The 20,692-nt window shown below is 37.7% G+C and overlaps 1 protein-coding gene across 4 annotated transcripts in view; it reads left to right on the top strand.

Annotated features, from left to right (window-relative positions):
- The window catches only part of DNAJC5B (DnaJ heat shock protein family (Hsp40) member C5 beta), a 97,101-nt gene that overhangs the window by 64,512 nt on the left and 11,897 nt on the right, over positions 1–20,692 (top strand). For all 4 annotated transcript variants that reach the window (XM_082719163.1, XM_082719162.1, XM_082719164.1 and 1 more), the window contains exons 4-5: positions 13,299–13,512; positions 18,401–18,572. In XM_082719163.1, coding sequence (XP_082575289.1) covers positions 13,299–13,512; positions 18,401–18,572 — 386 coding nt within the window. The remainder of the gene's footprint in view (positions 1–13,298; positions 13,513–18,400; positions 18,573–20,692) is intronic.

Genomic DNA, 20,692 nt, shown 5'->3' with positions numbered 1-20,692 from the left:
AAAACTGGAAAAAATTGTATTTTTATATATACATCTTAAAAAAACAATTGAGATTAAAGAATTACTGCTGATTAGGTCATGATAAGGAAGAAGAGCAACTGAGAGGCTGAGCAGGACTCTACAGAGAAAGGAGAAAAATCTGGGGCCCTACCTGACAAGTATGGAAGTCCTGTAATTCTGTTTAGACTCTGCAGTGCTATATTCCAGGACACAGGGAAAAATGGAAGTAAATCATCTGTGGCTCACTATTACTTTTGTGGTCCTCCATAAACCGTATTCCCTGGTATTCATGTCCTTGTATAGCCCTCTTGAATCTGGACTGTTTCTCTGACCTAATTTAACCAGAAGAATGTGGCAGAATAGTGATGGTGTATCTTAAATCCTAAAAAGGCTCAGCAGCTTCTGCTTTTGCAGTCTGGTTTAAGTCAGCCACCTCTTAAGAAATAGAACTATCCTGAGATTATCAAATACTGGGGCTCCTCACCGAGTCACGTGGAGAAGCCACATGGAGAAGAGATCCCAGTCAACAGCCCTCATGGAGCTCTCAACCAGAGCCAGTACCAACTTAACAGCAGGTCAGTGAGGCCATCTTGGAAGCAAATCGCTAGCTCCAGCTGAGCAGTTTTAGCCAAAGCCGGAGCACAGAAAAAACTCCCCACCAAGGTCTGTCTGATTACATTGTAGGCAAATGAATAAAATGTTTGTTGTTTTAAGCTGTTAAATTTCACCATGCTTATTATACAGAAACAGATAAGAGTAAACACAGTCTTTATGGATTATAAGTGAACTTTGAGCCATCGGGGTGACTGAAAAAATCTCAGCATCTAATACTGGACTGTGATGACCCCAGTTCTATAAATGCCTCCAGATACCTGAAAGTAGGAAATAAAACTGCTCTCTGGTATAAGACAACATTGTCTTTGTAGTCCAATTATTTCCTTTAAATTTTTTTTCCAGTTCTATTGGCAAATAATTGGCATACATCACATGTAAGTTTAAGGTATACAGCATGATGATTTGATTTACATGCAATGTGAAATGATTGTTGCAATAGGCTTGGCTAACATTCATCATGCCCTATAAATACAAAAGAAGGAAAGAGAAAAAAAATTCTGCTTATGGTAAGAACTCTTAGGATTTACTTTTTCATCAATTTCCTATATATCATATTATTTTGAACTTCCTATTTTTTTAAATTTAATTTTATTTTATTTTAAAGATTTTATTTATTTATTTGTCATCGAGAGAGAAGCGAGAGCAAGCACAGGCAGACAGAGTGGCAGGCAGAGGCAGAGGGAGAAGCAGGCCCCCTGCCAAGCAAGGAGCCTGATGTGGGACTCGATCCCAGGATGCTGGGATCATGACCTGAGCCGAAGGCAGCCGCTTAACCAACTGAGCAACCCAGGCGTCCCTAAATTTTATTTTTTAAAAATTTTCAAATTTATTTATTTATTCCTGAGAGAGAGAGAGAGAGAGAGAGAGAGGCAGGCTTAGGGAGAAGCAGGCTCCCTACAGACCAAGGACCCAGGTGTGGGACTGAATCCCACAAGCCTGGGATCATGACCTGAGCTGAAGGAAGATGCTTAACCAACTGAGCCATCCAGGTGTTCCTCCTTTAAACTTTTAAAAATACAATATCTGAAAAAAAATACAATATCTGGCCAAAGTGATAAGCTTAGAAGTCAAGACAATATGAACAAGAATCACCAGAAATGAGATAATAGACACAGCACCACAGACAGCCTCAGGTATTAGAATTATCAGATATAAATTTTAAAATATCTATGATCAAAAAATAAAATACAAGTTTGAGAATTTTCACAGAAAACTGAAAATCATTAAAAGGGACATTTCAATTTTTTTTTAAATGAACACATAAATTTTACAACTAAAAAATACAGCAGCCGAACCTAAAGAATTCAAGGGTAGTGTTTAGCAAGTTAGAGACCTGACTGGAAGAGAGTCCAGAATAAAATAACAAGAAAAAAAACTACAAAAGGACAGGAAACAATGCAAGAAGGTAAAATACATAGAAGATCCATTAAGAAGGTCTTAGAAAAATGTAACTGAAGTCTGAGAAGGAGAGTGGAAAGAGAATAAGAGGAAAGCCATTTGAAAACAATGTATGTGAATTTTCCAGGTTCACAAACAGTATCAATCCATATATATCAGAAGCCCAATAAAAGCCAAGCAGAACAAATAAAAAGAAATCTGTATCAAAGCACATCACAGGAAAACTGCTGAAAACCAATGATGTAAAAGCCATTATGGCAACTAGAAAAATAAAATGCAAACTATCTTCAAAGAACAACAATTAGACTTAAAACAGATTTTTCAACAGAAATAGTGGAATTCAGAAGAAAATGGACTGACATTTTCAGTGTGAAGAGAAAATAATTAATAACCTATAATTCTGTATCCACGGGAAATACCCTTCAAAAATGAAGGTGAAATAAAGGCATTTTTAAGTTAAACAAAAATTGCAAGAATTATCAGCAGATCTGCACTAACAGTTATACAAAAGGGTGTTCATGGGCAGAAGGAAGATAACTTTTGATGGATGGTCAGAGATGCAAGATATAATCAATAGCAACAAAATTGAAAAATACATGAGTAAATGCACATAAATGCTGTGAAAATCATGAAATAATGATTATATTAAATAGCAATTCTTGAGGGACTAAGAGATGGAGAGAATTAAAGTACATGCTACCAACAACATTTACGTTGGGAGGCAAGTAATAGTGTTCATGTTCTAAGATTTTTATATTGTCTTGGAGAAAGGCAAGAAGCACCTTGACACTGGACTGTAATATGGGTTTTGTAATCTCTAGGAAAATCCCAAAGGGAATTTTAAAAATCTGTAATATTCAAACCAACAGAGGAAAAAAGTAGAAAAATTAAGAAGAACCAATCCAAAAGAAGGCCAGAAAGGTGAAGAAAGAAAATATATTTTAAATGTGACCAAAAAAGTGGAAGTGGTAGATTTAACCTGAGATATATCAATAATTATATTAAAAATAAACATAGACCAAATACTTCAATTAAAAGAAAAATATTGTCATTGTTAATTAAATAACCAAAACACACATCTAATTTATAAACATACCAAAAAATTGAAACTAAAAGTAGGGAAAAATATATCCCATGTGATGCCTACCCAAAGAAAGTTGGTGTTGCTTTATTAATATCAAGGTGATAACAAAAAGTGTTTTAGGGATAAAGAATATTTCAAGTGATAAAAGTTCAATTCACTAGGAATGTTTAACAGTTCTTAATTTGTATGCTTCAAAAACCATAGCCTAAAATACAGCAAAAAGTGACAAATATAAGGAGAAATATGTAAACCCACAGTCACAGTGGGAGACTGCAGGTTTAACAAACCTTGTTTGATAGAGTAGTAAAATGCACAAGAATTTAGATGATTTGAACAAAAATATTATCAAATAAAATCTAATGCTCTTATACAAGAATGAAGCACTTAACAGGTATGGAATGTATTCTGTAAAGTATACTATGTATTAAGTTCACATGAAACATTTACAGAAATTGAATAAATAAAGACATAAAGCATCTCTCAAATTTTGAAGGATTTAAATAAAAATATTTTCACTATAGCACACTCAAGCTTGAGAGCAGAAACTAAAAGATTACTAGAAAATTCCAATATATTTGAAAATTTGGAGGCACAATTTAAACTAATTCATCAGATCAATGGAACAGAATACAGAACCCACAAATGGACCCTCAACTCTATGCTCAACTAATCTTTGACAAAGCAGGAAAGAATATTCAATGTAAAAAAGACAGTCTCTTCAACAAATGGTGTTGGGAAAATTAGGCAGCCACATACAGGCGAATGAAACTGGACCATTCTCTTACAGCATACACAAAGATAAACTCAAAATGGATGAAAGACCTAAATGCGAGACAAGAATCCATCAAAATCCTAGAGGAGAACACAGGCAGTAACCTCTTCAACATTGGCCACAGCGACTTCTTTCAAGACCTGTCTCTAGGGACGCCTGGGTGGCTCAGTTGGTTGGACGACTGCCTTCGGCTCAGGTCATGATCCTGGAGTCCCGGGATCGAGTCCTGCATCGGACTCCTGGCTCCATGGAGAGTCTGCTTCTCTCTCTGACCTTCTCCTCGTTCATGCTCTCTCTCACTGTTTCTCTCTCAAGTAAATAAATAAAATCTTAAAAAAAAAAAAAAAAAAGACCTGTCTCTAAAGGCAAGGGAAACAAAAGCCAAAATGAACTTTTGGGACTTCGTTGAGATAAAAAGCTTTTGTGAGCAAAGGAAAGAGTCGACAAAACTGAGAGGCAACCCTTGGAATGGGAGAAGGTATTTGCAAATGATACTACAGATGAAGGACTGGTATACAAAAGCTTTTGTGAGCAAAGGAAAGAGTCGACAAAACTGAGAGGCAACCCTTGGAATGGGAGAAGGTATTTGCAAATGATACTACAGATGAAGGACTGGTATACAAAAGCTTTTGTGAGCAAAGGAAAGAGTCGACAAAACTGAGAGGCAACCCTTGGAATGGGAGAAGGTATTTGCAAATGATACTACAGATGAAGGACTGGTATACAAGATCTATAAAGAACTTTTCAAACTCAACACCCAAAAAACAAATAATCCAGTCAAGAAATGGGGAAAAGACATGAATAGACACTTCTCCAAAGAAGACATACCAATGGCTAACATGGCTAACAGACACATGAAAAAGCATTCAACATCACTAGCCACCATGGAAATTCAAATCAAAACCACAATGAGATACCACCTTACACCAGTTAGAATGGCAAAAATTAACAAGAAAAGAAACAAGTGTTGGAGAGGATGTGGAGAAAGGGGACCCTCTTACATTGTTGGTGGGAATGCAAACTGGTACAGCCACTCTGGAAAAGAGTATAGAGGTTCCTCAAGCTCTAAAAATAGAGCTACCCTATAACCCAGCAATTGCATCACTAGGTATTTACCCCAAAGTTACAAAACTAGTGAAAAGAAGGGGCACATGCACCCCAATGTTCATAGCAGCAGTGCCCATAATTGCCAAACTATGGAAGGAGATGAGATGCCCTTCAACAGAGGAATGGATAAAGAAGATGTGGTTCATATATACAGTGGAATATTACTCAGTCATCAGAAAGGATGAATACCTGCCATTTGGATCTACATGGATGGAATTGAAGAAGATTATGCTAAATGAAATAAGTGAACCAGAGAAAGACAACTATCATATGGTTTCACTTGGACTCTGGGAAACAAACTGAGGGCTGCAAAAGGGAGGGGGTGGGGGTATGGGGGTAGCTGAGTGATAGGCATTAAGGAGGGCATGTGGGATGATGAGCACTGGGTGTTATACACAACTAATTAATCGTTGAACACTATATCAAAAACTAATGATGTGCTATGTTGGCTAATTGGACATCATAAAAAAAGAATACATATAGAAAATAATGTGTTAAAAAATAAAACACAATTAAAATGAGAAAATATCTAGAAGTGAACATTACATATTAAAACTTGTGGAATGCAGGGACGCCTGGGTGGCTCAGTTGGTTAAGCAGCTGCCTTCGGCTCAGGTCATGATCCCAGCGTCCTGGGATTGAGTCCCACATCGGGCTCCTTGCTCGGCAGGGAGCCTGCTTCTCCCTCTGCCTCTGCCTGCCATTCTGTCTGCCTGTGCTCGCTCGCTCTCCCTTTCTCTCTCTGACAAATAAATAAAATCTTAAAAAAAAAAAAAACTTGTGGAATGCAGTTGAAGTAGTACTTAGAGGAAAATTTATAGTATTAGATACACATACTAGAAAATTGTGTCCAGCAATAAATTAAAAAATAATACATAATGAGCAAGTTGAGTTTATCCAACCACACAAACTTCATTTAACATTAGAAAACCAATCAATCACATTAACAGAGAGAGGGAGAAAAAATGTGTTTCCTCAATAGATGCAGAAAAAGCATTTGATAAAATTCAACATCAATTGACTGTTAGTGAATAGTAAAAGAGAAGAACTTGCTTTTTAAAAAGATATATTATTATATCTATAGAGATCTATCTATCTATATCCATCTATATCTATAGATATAGATATATATCTTTATTTATTTGAAAAAGAGAGCATGAGCTTGGGGAGGCGCAGAGGGAAAGGGAGCGAGAGAATCTCAAGCAGACTCTGTGCTGTGCACGGAGCCTAATTCAGGGCTTGATCTCATGACCCTGAGATTATGACCTTAGCTGAAGTCAAGAGTTGGACTCTCAAACAACTGAGCTATCCAGACACTCCCCAGAAGAACTTTCTTTTTAAGATACTAAGAGATACTTTAAAGTACCATATTCCAAACTATTATTGGCCCAGAAATAGCCAAGCAGACCAATGAAGCTGGACAATCTAGACATAAAGGAAAGGATTTTATTTTTTAAATAAATGGTGCTGGGACAGTTGTATAACCATATTTTAAAGATGAGACTGGACACCTACATTCTACTACATTGAAAAATCAGTGACAAATCAATTCCTGACTTCCATGTGAAAGGCAAATCTATAAAGGTTTTAGAGTTTAGAATTTATAGGACAATATCTTTCTGAATTCATGATAAAACTCATAAACTAAATTAAGAATTTCTGTTCATCAAAAGATTCCAGAAAGAAACTAACAACAAGTTCCCAGAAAGGGAGACTGTATATGCAATACAAAGAAATAACAACAGATTCACATATATAGTACGTATTTTTTTTAAATACTACAATTTAAACATCAAACTAAAAACAGACAAAAGACTATCTATTTAAATAGATGATATCCAAATGCCATATATATGTGTGTGTATATATATATCAGCCTCATTAGTAATTAGGAAAATGCAAATTAAGCCACAAAGGTGGTGATGTATCGCCAGACTATCAAACACTCAATGTCCACCAATACCAAATGTCAGGGAGATGTGCACTGGGGCTCCTATATTGGTTTATTATATTTTCACTTGGGTGTTAGCTTAGTCCAAGAGGGCACAGGAGTTCCACTGAACTTCCAATATTATGACAACTATCAAGTCCCATTATCACAACACTTGCCATCACCTGGGGTTGCTAATCTAGAGTTTGTTTTCACCTTCAACTCTGGTTTATAGCAATTCATTTTCCTATTTATCACGTCTCCTTCCCATGATAGCCAATTTTTTCTAGAATGAATAGTCTATGTCTCAGCTCAGATTTTGCTTTCTTTTGCAGCCTGAGCTTTTTTAAACTCAGATTTTGCCTTTTTTTTTTTTCTATCTTTGCAGTAGATGCTGACTCTGTCACAAGGGTAGTTTTAAGGGCTCTAGGATATGGGGGAAAAATCACTCTTCCTTTTCTGTTCTTTCCTCTTAGGCAGCAGGTAGCTTCTTCTGGGACATTGGAAGAGGGGCAATAAACTTTGTGGCAGAGAAAGCTTTGCAGAAAGTCACACCACAATGGAGATTTTTTTTTTTTAAGAGGAGGGTGGGTGCAAAGGGCAGAGGAAGAGGGAGAGAGAGAATCATAAGAAGGTATACAGGCCTCCATCTCCCCACCCTGAGATCATGACCTGAGCCTAAGTCAAGAGTAGGACGCTTAACCAACTAAGCTACCCAGGCTCCCCCATAATGGAGAAATTTTGGAACAGGAAACAATATGTGGTCATTGGAGAAACCAGCTGGAAATGTATTGAGCAGGGAAAGGCAACTTATAGACACAGCCATGCCAGGATGGGACTTAGTTCCCAGAAGCTTGGATCCCCAAGGTTTCCTGTGACATTTCAACCCCATGGAGGTATATCTGGTCTAGAGGTGAGGGAACATGGTCAGAATCAGGTCTCAGATAACTTAGAGCCTGGTAGACAGTGGTAGGTAGATCTGATGTTAAGAGGATTAGATATTAAGAGGAAGAAAACTGAGCAGAACACTGTAATTCTTATTAGAATTATGCTACTGCCTCAGAATAGGGGCATTAAGTAATTACAACAATATATCCCATGTTTATCTTATCTGCCACTCATTGAATTCACTATGCATTTCAGTTGACAGTTGTCATTGGATTTTGAAGTGGAAGTTAGAGGAATTGATTCTATTATTCTAACATTAGTTATAGCCATACCAGATTAATAGATGACTGACTATAGAGAGATTTAGAACAAAAGGCATACATTCTGGTTGAGTATTATGTCACTCTAAAGTATAAAATGAGAAATTATAAGATCTTCAAAATAAATTAGGTAAATTTTATATTTAAGTGTACTCTAGACACTTCCCTTTTACTCTAAATTCCATACGTGCTTCCTTGCTCTATAGGCAATTCCCAAAGATGGGTCATTGACCAACTACTTCCTGAGCAGTTGTGTAGTTTTGGCAGCTGCCTCTGCTAGCCATATTTCCCAAGGATTCCTCAGAGCCAAGAGTATCTGCCAAGAGGAGTCAAAATGCTGCTGACGACCAGGAATTGGATTTGTTACAAATGGAGATGGTCCAGCCCTCTGAATGCCAAAGCTATTGTTAGAGGAGTGTGATAAATGGTTGAGTGCATCTGCCCTTGTGAGCTGACAAAGAGCTGAGCAGCTTAAAATATGACAGGAAGCCAGGCTTCTCTGGTTAAGTCTCGGGCAGTGTGTATCAGTCTACAACTGAAACCTAAAAACAAGGAGATTTATGCAAAGAGACACTTTCCAGGGGTTTCTTTTTTCAAGGCAGAAGTAATGGCTCTTGTATTTGATAGGCCTGGAAATGATTTCTGGGCCTAGTAGGGGAAAATGTGGCAATTGTATCCCAGGGCACCGTGTGAGAATTCCAGGAATATCATCCCATTAAAATTAATGTGTTTAAAGGATCCATTTGATGTGTTTTTGATGATCACTGTATCATTGAAGTTAGAGGACTTCTTTCTTCCTTTTTCACCCCTTCTAATTTGGTGGGAGGTCACTTAAGAGAACTAAACATTCAGCTACTAAATGAAAACAACATTTATAATGAGGTTGGAAATGCTTACAGAAGGAAACTGTGCAAAGTAATCTGTATATTTTTTTGTAACAAGAAAAAGAAATAATCATCTATAATCCTAATGTGCAGCTATAAGCACTGTTAATTGTGGTTATAAACTTCCATGTTCTTCTTTCTACTGATTTTTCTGCTTTATTTTTCCTTATATAAAGACATATATACCAATGTGTATGTGTGTGTGTATGTGTGTGTGTGTGTGTGTGTGTGTGTGTTTGTGTGTGTATGTGTCAAGGTCACTAAAGATTTCTATATCACTAAACCCAAGTGATCAATTCTTCATCCTCATCATATTTGACCTGTTAATGGTGTTTGACAGAAATGACCACTATCTTCCTCGAAATACTTTGTTCACTTAGATCCCAAGACTCCATATTCTCCAGATTTTTTTCTTCTGTATCATTGGCCTTTCTGTTTTAATCCCTCTGCTTGTTCTTCTTTCCTGAAGCCCAGTTTTTGGACTTCTCTTGGACCCACTCCCTTGGGAGTCTTTTCCAGTTTCACAGCTCTAAATACCATTTATCCACTGAGAACTCTCAAACATATATCTCCCACAATAATTCTTGCCAAAACTCCAGACTGATATATCTCTTTTACCTCCATGTCCACTTGGAAGTCCAATAGGCATCTTGAAGTTGTCTAAAATACAACTCTAAATTTTAGCAAACCATGCCCTACTGCAAGAACAAAATCTCTTGCCAACTCATTAGATAGTAACTACAAACTTTTGTTTGCTTAGCCCCAAACTCGAGCACCATCTCTGATTTCTCTCTTTCTTTTATATCCCACATCCAATCCATCAGCTAGCTCTCAAAATACATTGAGAAACCAACCACTTCTCATTATATTTTTCACTACCACACTGACCAGAACCACCGTGAACTTCACTAAAAGAGTGTCACTGCTTTGGGTTTTGTCCTCTCCAACAGTTAATAATCCTTCTAAAACTAAAGTCAAATCATACTACAGTTTTTCTCAAAAAACCCCAATGGCTTCCCATGCCACCTAGATCAAAAGCCGAAGTCCTTAAAAATAGTGTACTAACATTCTATGTGCCTTACTTTTTTAATTAAAAATATAAAACAGGCAGCATGGTGATGGTTAAGAGCATGTGTTCAGGGTCAGATTGCCTGTATTCAAAGCCTGGTTCTAATTATTAGTTGTATGATATTGGGCAAGTTACTTAACTTTCTGGGGTCTAAATTTCCTCATCTGTAAAATGGGATCATTATAATAACTATTTCATAGAGTTGTGAATATTAACAAATATTTGTAACATGCTTATAATAGTGCTCGTATATAGCAAAGATTATAAAAGATTTTTAAAATGACAAAATAGGCATTTATGCTATTGCCATGATTTCATCATGAATTCTGCACATCAAAAACATCTCCAGTGGTTCTATCTATAAGAATTTATAGATAATACAAATGTTTCTCAAAAAGCATGAAATGGGGGCGCCTGGGTGGCTCAGTGTATTGGGCCTCTGCCTTGGGCTAAGGTCATGATCCCAGGGTCCTGGGATCGAGCCCCACATCGGGCTCTCTGCTCAGCGGGGAGACTGCTTCCTCCTTTCTCTGCCTGCCTCTCTGCCTACTTGTGATCTCTGTCTGTCAAATAAATAAATAAAAAAAATCTAAAAGAAAAAAAGCATGAAATATTTTGGTTAAACAAATTTTAAAAATGAACTATCATTGCTTTTGTTTATTCTGAGTAAGAGTTGAAATAGATTTTATACCATGATTTATACTTTTAAGTACTTTGGTACTTTTTTTTTTTCAATAACTATATTTATTAGTAAATGCTCACAACAGTAAGTAAAGCTACCATCGATCACCATACAACAATATGCCAATATTATTGACTATATTCTATACTTTTCATCCCCATGACATTTATTTTATAACGAAGTTTGTACCTCTTAATCCCCTATACCTTTTGTGCCCATTTTTATTTTCCCTCTCCACTCTGGCAACCAATTTGTTCTCTGTATTTATGAGTCTGGTTTTGTTCGTGGGTTGGTTGGTTTCATTTTTCATATTCTACACATAAGTGAAGTCATATAGTATTTGTCTTTCTCTGTCTGACTTATTTCACTTAGCTTCATACCCTCCAGGTCCACTCACGTTATGCAAATGGCAAGATTTCGTTCTTTTTTATTGCTCAGTAATGTTCCATTATGCTATATATATACTATAAATATACTATATTTATATATAAATATATTTATAAATAAATATATTTATATAAATATAATATATAAATATTTATGTTATTTTTAATATTTTTAAATATATAAATATTTACATTATTTTTTAATCCATATATACTATATATTATCCATATTTACTATATATTATCCATATCCATACCCATATTCATCTATCAATGAACACTTAGGATTCCGTATCTTGGCTATTGTAGATGATGCTGCAATAAACATACGGATGCATATATCTTTTCCAATTAGTGTTTTTGTTTTCCTTGGGTAAGTACCCAGAAGCGGAATTACTGAATCATATGGTACTTCTATTTTTAGTTTTTGGAAGAAGCTCCATACTGATTTTTATAGAGGCAACAAGAATTCACATTCCACCAACAGTGCACAGGGTTTCCATTTCTCCATATCCTTGCCAACATTTATTTTTTCTTGTCTTTTGATACTGGCCATTCTGATTGGTGTGTGATGATATCTCGTTGTGGGTTTGATTTGCACTTCCCTGATGATTAGTGATATTGAGCATCTTTTTACATGTCTGTTGGCCATCTGTATGTCTTGCCTGGAAAAATAACAGGTCCTCTGCCTATTTTTAAAAAAATTATTTATTTTTTTAAAAGATTTTTTAAAAAAATTTATTTGACAGAGAGAGATCACAAGCAGGCAGAGAGGCAGACAGAGAGAGAGAAGGAGGAAGCAGGCTCCCCGCTGAGCAGAGAGCCTGATGCGGGGCTCGATCCCAGGACCCTGAGATCATGACCTGAGCTGAAGGCAGAGGCTTTAACCCACTGAGCCATCCTGGTGTCCCCCTCTGCCCATTTTTAAATCACATTATTTTTTAAACACGATGATGCTGAGCTGCTTAATCACCCACTTTCTAACCAGCAATAATTTAATTCCTAAAATAGGTGAGATTTCTTTCTCCCAATTTACTATGTAGATTGACTTATAAAGTACACTTTATTTTTCTGCTCTATTTATGGTCCATTATTATTGCATTAAAATGAAATGGTTTAATCTAAACCCAAACAAAAGCTTAGGGTATATTCCTATATATATAGCTATCATGGTCACAGTAGAGAGAAAAAGTCATACAAAATTTCCAGTACCGAGTCATAAAATTCATTGAGTGGAAAAATTACTACAGGCTCAGTTTTTTGACATGGTTTTAATCATTATTTAAATCTGTCTGTAAAGGGAAGTGAAGGAAATGGCCACCAGTTACTCCCCTGATGATCACAGCTCAGTTCTTACATTCATTTCATAAGGTTATACTTGAGTATAACTGAAGAATAAATAAACCTCAAATATCTCCCTCCCCCTCACACACTGTAACATAACACATACACATACCCTTCAGGAAATGACTTGTGATCCACAGAGAAGAGAGCACTTTTTACACAAGTAAATTCCTACAGATTTTTCAATTTTGAATGGAAATTATTCAAAATGGAAAGACCTATTTGAAAAGAAGTCAAATATACATTCGAAAACAAAGGAAGTCATAGTAGCTGCTCATTAAAATGAAAGGGACTAAGGATTTGTGTGAGATTTGTGAAAAGGGTCATATTATTTATCCAAGGGAATATGAATCAGATTTTTTTTTTGACAGTTGAGTTTAACTTTTTGAATACGTGGTATGAAGTTTTGTTAATTCTAGAAACTTGTTCCAGTTCTAAGTGGAATTTTGATATAAACTGACCCTATTGCAGAACTCTTAAAGGCCTCTGCATATTGAAGTGGGCCACTGATCAGCTCCTAGGTAAAAATAAAGTTCACATATTTGCCAGCAGCAAAAACGGACTCCACAACTATGCAGCAGTTTGAGAATTCCTTTGAGGATGTGAGGAAAGAAACAATCCTACTGTGCCTGCACATTAGAAACAAGAGACAACGTCTGATGAAAACTTACTCAGTTACACCAACATTTTTGTGAAACTTACCACCTCACAGTAATTGCCTGTAAACGCAACGTACAAATGAATAGCTTCCCTCCTAAAATGTCACTGCAATTTGTTGTCAAATAACCCTTTTCCTCACTTTTTTTTTAATTTTAAAAGAAAATTGGCCCTGAAACACCATCCAGACAAGAATCCAGATGACCCAGCTGCTGCTGAGAAGTTTAAAGAAATCAACAACGCCCACACAATACTTACTGACATGTCAAAGAGAAACATATATGACAAGTATGGCTCTCTGGGACTCTATGTGGCTGAGCAATTTGGAGATGAAAATGTTAATACCTACTTCATGCTGTCAAGCTGGTGGGCAAAGGTAAAGCAGTTTTTTCTTTAAAAATGATATCCTAGAAAAATCATGGTGTTATTCACTCTTTAGACTCCATTTCAGAGAAAACCTAACCTTCACTGTATTACTAAACTCTTGTAAATAAAAAGAGACCAAAAGCTGTTATTTGAGGATCCTTTTTGTTTTGTTTTAGCTCATCAAATAATTATAAAATATAGCACGACTTAAAATACCTCTAGACAGACATTATAATTGAATTTGAGGCTTTAGGTTAATTCTGACTGCCCTCCCTCTCCCTGTAATGACTAATTAAGAACTGACTCACTGCTCAAAAACAAAAATAATTTATTAGTGAGACAAGTGCTTAGTAAATCATTATAGGACAAATTTAGCCATGTACTGTACTATCTATAGCATAAGCTACCTGAGCAAACATAGTACTTGGGAGAATGTGTGGTAATTATGTCATAGGCTCACATGGGGCCTGACTTCAAGTAGTGGAGAAGGAAATGAGCTGGAAAAAGTGAGAATTAAGTAGTGCTGGACAGGGTGTTGAAGAGACACAGAGGGAGGGGGAAAAAAGTATATCTGGTCAAGAAGAAGGCAATGTTTTTAAGGATTTAGTGCAATCAGAATTGACTTTTGACAGTAATTATTGTGTGTTTTCCTAGGAATACCTAGTGTTTGATGATGAGTGTTTGATGATGGTTACATATTTGGTTATGAATTTTAATATCCTTATCTTCTGATAAAAGTGTATTTACATGTGAACCATATATATGGTCCATCAGCATATTTTTTGGACAGTTCATATATTTTGTGAAAGCATATGAACTCACATTCATCTGCGTATTAATTAATAATTTTAAAAACTACATATTTCCAAAAAGAGGGACTGCTATTTTCTTCCACTAGAATAAATCTTGCTAAATTGCAGAGTTTGATATACACAGGAGGAGGGAGAATATATTTTTATACATAAGCATGGAGAGTCTGCAACCTGAAGGCTCACTTGTCTTCTACAGTCTCCTAAATTTCTTTTTGTAGAGATAACTGGGATTCCCACTGAAATCCCCTTTCCCTATTGTTGAAGACCTGGGAGGGAAACAAGTTCCCACCGAGTGGATTGGACCTTGGAATGAGAGTGTACATAATGACAATGTCATTTAGGATAGATGGGGTATTCATATAACAATGTGGCTTGCCTGTGAATCTAACCTCCAGGTATGACATTCTCTCCATGGGAAGGTGCATCTGCCCTTCTAGATAATTTACACACTAGAACCTTGTTGTATATTGGGGCTAGCATTCATAAAAACAAGAATAGACTTCCTTGCTGAGGAAGTTGGCAAAACTGACCAAAATTCATATAGAAAAGCAGAAGGTGTCCAGCAGTGTAAGAGGTATGTGAAATAATTCCCAATGTGGCTCTTTAAGATAAGGTTATTTAAAAAATCCACGCACGTTCTTCTTCTGTTTATGTCAAAAACCTCATTGTGCAGTGCCCATTAGAGTGGAATGGCATGTAATGACTGTGTATTAAGTATGCACTGCAAGAATGATTTATGGTACCACTGAAAATACGTATTTCAAAATATTGGACTCCTACTTATGCCTAGTAGTGTGCTAAGAACTGTAAGTATACAAGGCAAGGTTATTTCTGCAAAAGGTAAACAATCTAGTTGGAATAATTAAAGAACAAAACAGTATACGGATTAAAGGAAATTTTTGGAGAAGGGAAAAATATGGGAATTGCATGGTAAAGACAAAAAAGTACAAAGGTAGGTAAAGAAAGGAGGAGCTGGTTGGGGCAGTAACTCAGGAATACTGCACAGGAGTGTTTTGGAGGCAGTTGGTGAGGTGAAGGGTGTTGGAGTTCTGTTTTCAGAGTAATTTATTTAAGTCTATGAAAATGTAGAGTATACATGGCAAAAAGATGATCGACATGAGAAGTGTGACTAAAGCTACCTCACTCCAAGCCACTGTAGGCTCCATGCCATAGGGGCCAGGGTCAGGGATGGGGAGCTGGTCTAGGAAGCAGGAATGAGCCAGATGAGGTTCATCAACATTAAAGATTTCTACCCTAAGTTTCTGAAGAAGTGTGTACAAATAAGACGATCTTCATCCACTTCCTCTTTTTAGATAAAATCTGCATTCTTATTCAAAGATGTATAAAGCACTTCCTAGATTAAATAACATATTTTTTTAAAAAATCAAATTTATTTTCCTCAATTAACAAAAGTTGGCATATTTTAATTTAAATTGGAGATTGGGGAAGTTCTTTTTATTTGAAACTGTGGCAGACTTAGTAAAGCAAACTTTTTATCTTAATCTTTTTAAAGTATTTTTATTTATTTATTTTTGAGATAGAGAAAATGAGCATGGGGAGGGGCAGATGAGCAAGGAGCCTGATACAGGACTCAATCCCAGGACTCTGGGATTAGGACCTGAGCTGAAGGCAGATGCTTAACTAACTGAGCCACCCAGGGACCCTTAAGCAAACCTTTTATATGCTTGTGGGAAAACCCTAGTGCTGGATGTTCATTAGGAGGAACAAAACATTTGTTTATCTATCCATTACTTCACAATTCATTAATTCAATAGGTATTTATTATCTTCCACAGGACATGAACTAAATCCTTAGGTTAGGAGGGACTGAAGGATGACTAAAATATAGTTCCAGGCTTCAAGAACCTCAGTCTAATGTGAGACAGACATATAAAGTGATCAATGTCCTAAAGTGCCAACAACAACAACAAAAACGTGGGGGAAATTTATATGTATAGTTGGGGCACAAAGGAGGGAGAAACTGAGTGGGGGAGATCAGAAAAGATGTCAGAGAGAGGATCTTTGAGATGAACCTTGAACACAGAGTGGGCATTTTTTAGATGGCTGGGGAATGGGAAGGAGCCCTATGGGCAGATGGATCCACAGGGAAAGCAAAGCTAGGGTAGGTACAGCAGGAACAGGGCTGTGCTAATTCACTGAAGGGTTTTAAGCCAGATGAATATTAATAAGGAGCTCGAGCCTTTCCCGAGAGGCCGGAAAGTTGCTACATAGGTTCAAGAGAATGTGTATTTCAGAAAGTTCCAACTACAACGTGCAGAATAGAATAGGAGGCAAGAGTAGAAGCAGGGAGGCCAGTTAGGAGGCTAGTGAAATGTTAAAGGCATATATAATGAGATCTTTCTAAAGTCCTACTGGTCAGAATAGAGACAAAGAGGGCGGGTGTAAGAGATCTTGAAGAACTGGCAGAAGTTGGTGACTAAGAGAAATGTGGAGGTGGGAGGGAAAGCTATCAAAACTCTTCTTTGGTGAGAATGATTCAGTACCCTTGGTTAGCTCATTTGATCTGTAGAGGTTTTTTGTTGTTTTGTTTGCTCTATTCTTTTTTTTTTTTAAGGATTTTTTAAAAACTATTTATTTGACAGACAAAGATCACAAGTAGGCAGAGAGGTAGGCAGAGAGAAAGAGAGAGAGAGAAGGAAGCAGGCTCCCCGCTGAGCAAGAGCCAGATGTGGGGCTCAATCCCAGGACCCTGGGATCATGACCCGAGCCGAAGGCAAAGGCTTTAACCCACTGAGCCACCCAGGCACCCCTTGTTTGCTCTATTTTTTTTTTTAAATTTCTTTTCAACATAACAGAATTCATTGTTTATGCACCACACCCAGTGCTCCATGCAATACGTGCCCTCCATAATACCCACCACCTGGCTCCCCCAACCTCCCATCCCCCGCCCCTTCAAAACCCTCAGATTGTTTTTCAGAGTCCATACTCTCTCATAGTTCATCTCCCCTTCCAATTTCCCTCAACTCTCTTCTCCTCTCCATCTCCCTATGTCATCCATGTTATTTGTTATGCTCCACAAATAAGTGAAACCATATGATAATCGACTCTCTCTGCTTGACTTATTTCACTCAGCATAATCTCTTCCAGTCCCGTCTATGTTGCTACAAAAGTTGGGTATTCATCCTTTCTGATGGAGGCATAATAATACTCCATAGTGTATATGGACCACATTTTCCTTATCCATTTGTCCGTTGAAGGGCATCTTGGTTCTTTCCACAGTTTGGCGACTGTGGCCATTGCCGCTATAAACATTGGGGTACAGATGGCCCTTCTTTTCACTACATCTGTATCTTTGGGGTAAATACCCATAGTGCAATTGCAGGGTCATAGGGAAGCTCTATTTTTAATTTCTTAAGGAATCTCCACACTGTTCTCCGAAGTGGCTGCACCAACTTGCATTCCCACCAACAGTGTAAGAGGGTTCCCCTTTCTCCACATCCTCTCCAACATACGTCGTTTCCTGTCTTGCTAATTTTGGCCATTCTAACTGGTGTAAGGTGGTATCTCAATGTGGTTTTAATTTGAATCTCCCTGATGGCTAGTGATGATGAACATGTTTCCATGTGTCTGATAGCCATTTGTATGTCTTCATTGGAGAAGTGTCTGTTCAGGTCTTCTGCCCATTTTTTGACATGATTATCTGTTTTGTGTGTGTTGGGTTTGAGAAGTTCTTTATAGATCCTGGATATCAGCCATTTGTCTGCACTGTCATTTGCAAATATCTTCTCCCATTCCATGGGTTGCCTCTTTGTTGACTGTTTCCTTTGCTGTGTAGAAGCTAATGACCACCATAGTTCATGAATAAAGAAGAAAACATCACCCTTCATTACTTAGTCTACAAGTCACTTCCTGTGAACTTGTTAGAAAAAACTATATAAGGAATTTGTTTCCAAGGTAACTAAAAAGCTATTTCTTGTATGTAATAAGGATGAGGGTGACTATGGGGTCTGCAGGGTGAACCATGTTATCTTCAGGTCTCTGAAGATAGATGGAGTCACACTTAATTTCTGGGATTCTCCCATACCCCACCACCCTTCAACCCTATTTTGTTTTGCCTCTCCCTTAGACCCTGTTTGTCATCATTGGCCTCTTGACTGGCTGTTATTTCTGCTGCTGCCTATGCTGCTGTTGCAACTGTTGCTGTGGACACTGCCGGCCCAAATCATCGGTGCCAGAGGAGGACTTCTACGTGTCCCCAGAGGATCTTGAGGAGCAGATCAAAACTGACATGGAAAAAGGTGGAGTAAGATGAGAGCAGAGCTAATGGTGTCCCTTCACAGACCTGACCAAGCATGAGGTCCCTGATGACAATTATCACTAAAGTAAGAGAGATCCAACAACACAATGAGGGGAATCCCAAAGATGGTCACTTTGGGTACCTTTTTTTGAAAAGGATGAAAGGACAGTTCCCTTTCCCAGCTGCAGAAAAAAGCAGAACCTGACACCATTAAAAAGAAATCACAAAATATGCTGATCACAAAGCAAAGCTGATACAATTCATGATCTCGTTACAGGAGCATAAGCTCTAGGTGCAGGGAGGTTTGGGTGGGAATGCTCAGCCGTACACAAGAACCAAGCCAAGCCTGTTACCTTGGGATCTCTATTTATATAGAAGGGAACGGACATCAGGAAAAGTCAACAACCCTTGACTTTTTCTTCTTTCTGATCACTTTGTAGGTAGTTTTGGGTAGGACTGACGAAGGGTGATCTTTCTTCTCTTACAAATCCACACATCCAGAGCTAGCCTCAGCCAGCATCAAGAATACTGTCCTGTGGAAATGGGACTATTTGCTTTGCTAAATCACCTCCACATGTTTGTCTATATGTATACATGGCTATGACATAGTACTTGATTCATCAAGCTCATTCCACCTACAATTGATAAAGAAAAAGTATATATAAAGAAAGATGAAACCTCACAGAATTCACAACACCGGGAATACTTCCTATGCTCTGGGAAATGCCTTTGTGTAAACAAGCTGGAGTCAAACGTGCCATTGTCCTTTCTGTCTTGCAGCCATAATCCTCCTATCATTTTCTCCTATACAATGCCTCTTTATTCTGTATTACAGACTTCATCACTAAATCACTAAGAACCCTGCGCAGCCAAATACAAGAATTACTTGGTAATTCAAACAGGGATCCATTGTTGTCAGAATGGCTGATATTAGGAATGGTACACTTCTCTGCACTGGACTGGACTCTGATTCTTTTGATCACAATGAAACAGAATTTCTATGACATCAAACAGCAGAGACTATTTAAAATCTGCCATATACTTTTTATTCCCTACCAAATGTGATGCTAAGTAATAGTGTTATTACCCACCCTGAGTCCAGCTTGAAGGAAGAAATCTTCCATTATATGTATCACACCTAGTCCAGACCATTTTAGAATTGGGAGTCAGAGAGGACTGATAGATTTTCCTGCAACCTGTGACCCTTTCTGTGGGGACTACTAGGTGGTCATTCTAGAAAACAGGGGAGTTACTCTAACAATTTTTTTTTTTAAAGACTTTATATATACACTTGAGAGAGAGAGAGAGAGAGCATGCACAAACAGGGGGAGCAGCAGAGGGAGAGGGAGAAGCAGGCTCTTCACCAAGCAAGGAGCCCGATGTGGGACTTGATCCCAGGACCCTGGGATCATGACCTGAGCTGAAGGCAGAGGCTCAACCATTTGGGCCACCCAGGCGCCCCTAACAATTTTTTATTACTGCCCCTGGAAACAAATTATAGGCCCATGGTGAAATATAATTATAATCGCATTGTGCCTAATTCAGGGTCTAAAAGGACAATTAATCTTTTTTTTTTTTTTAAAGATTTTTTATTTTATTTATTTGTCATAGAGAGAGAAGCGAGAGCAAGCACAGGCAGACAGAGTGGCAGGCAGAGGCAGAGGGAGAAGCAGGCTCCCTGCCAAGCAAGGAGCCCGATGTGGGACTCGATCCCAGGACACTGGGATCATGACCTGAGCCGAAGGCAGCTGCTTAACCAACTGAGCCACCCAGGCATCCCAAAGGACAATTAATCTTTTAATGAGGACATACATATCAAAAAGAGCAAGAAGCAGTACTATTTAAAATTGGGTTAAACAGAAATATATATGTATGTAAGCACTTCTCCATGGAAGGGCCAGTGACCTTGCATAGCTTGTTTAAGAATGATGACTCCAGTTCATTAATCCCATCTGCCTTCGCAAGGGAGATAAATTATAAGACCACATTAGCTGGCTCTGTTGTCTACAGAATCTCCCATAACATCCATCAATCCAGTACAATATTCAGTTACTAATAGAGGCTAGGAAGGGATGGTGAGATAGGAAAGTACAGTCATCATCATCGACTGGGTTGACCTTA

Source organism: Mustela nivalis (genome assembly GCF_964662115.1).
Source record: "Mustela nivalis genome assembly, chromosome: 2".
NCBI classification, from domain to species: Eukaryota; Metazoa; Chordata; class Mammalia; order Carnivora; family Mustelidae; genus Mustela; species Mustela nivalis.
This window is presented reverse-complemented; position numbering and strand designations above follow the sequence as displayed.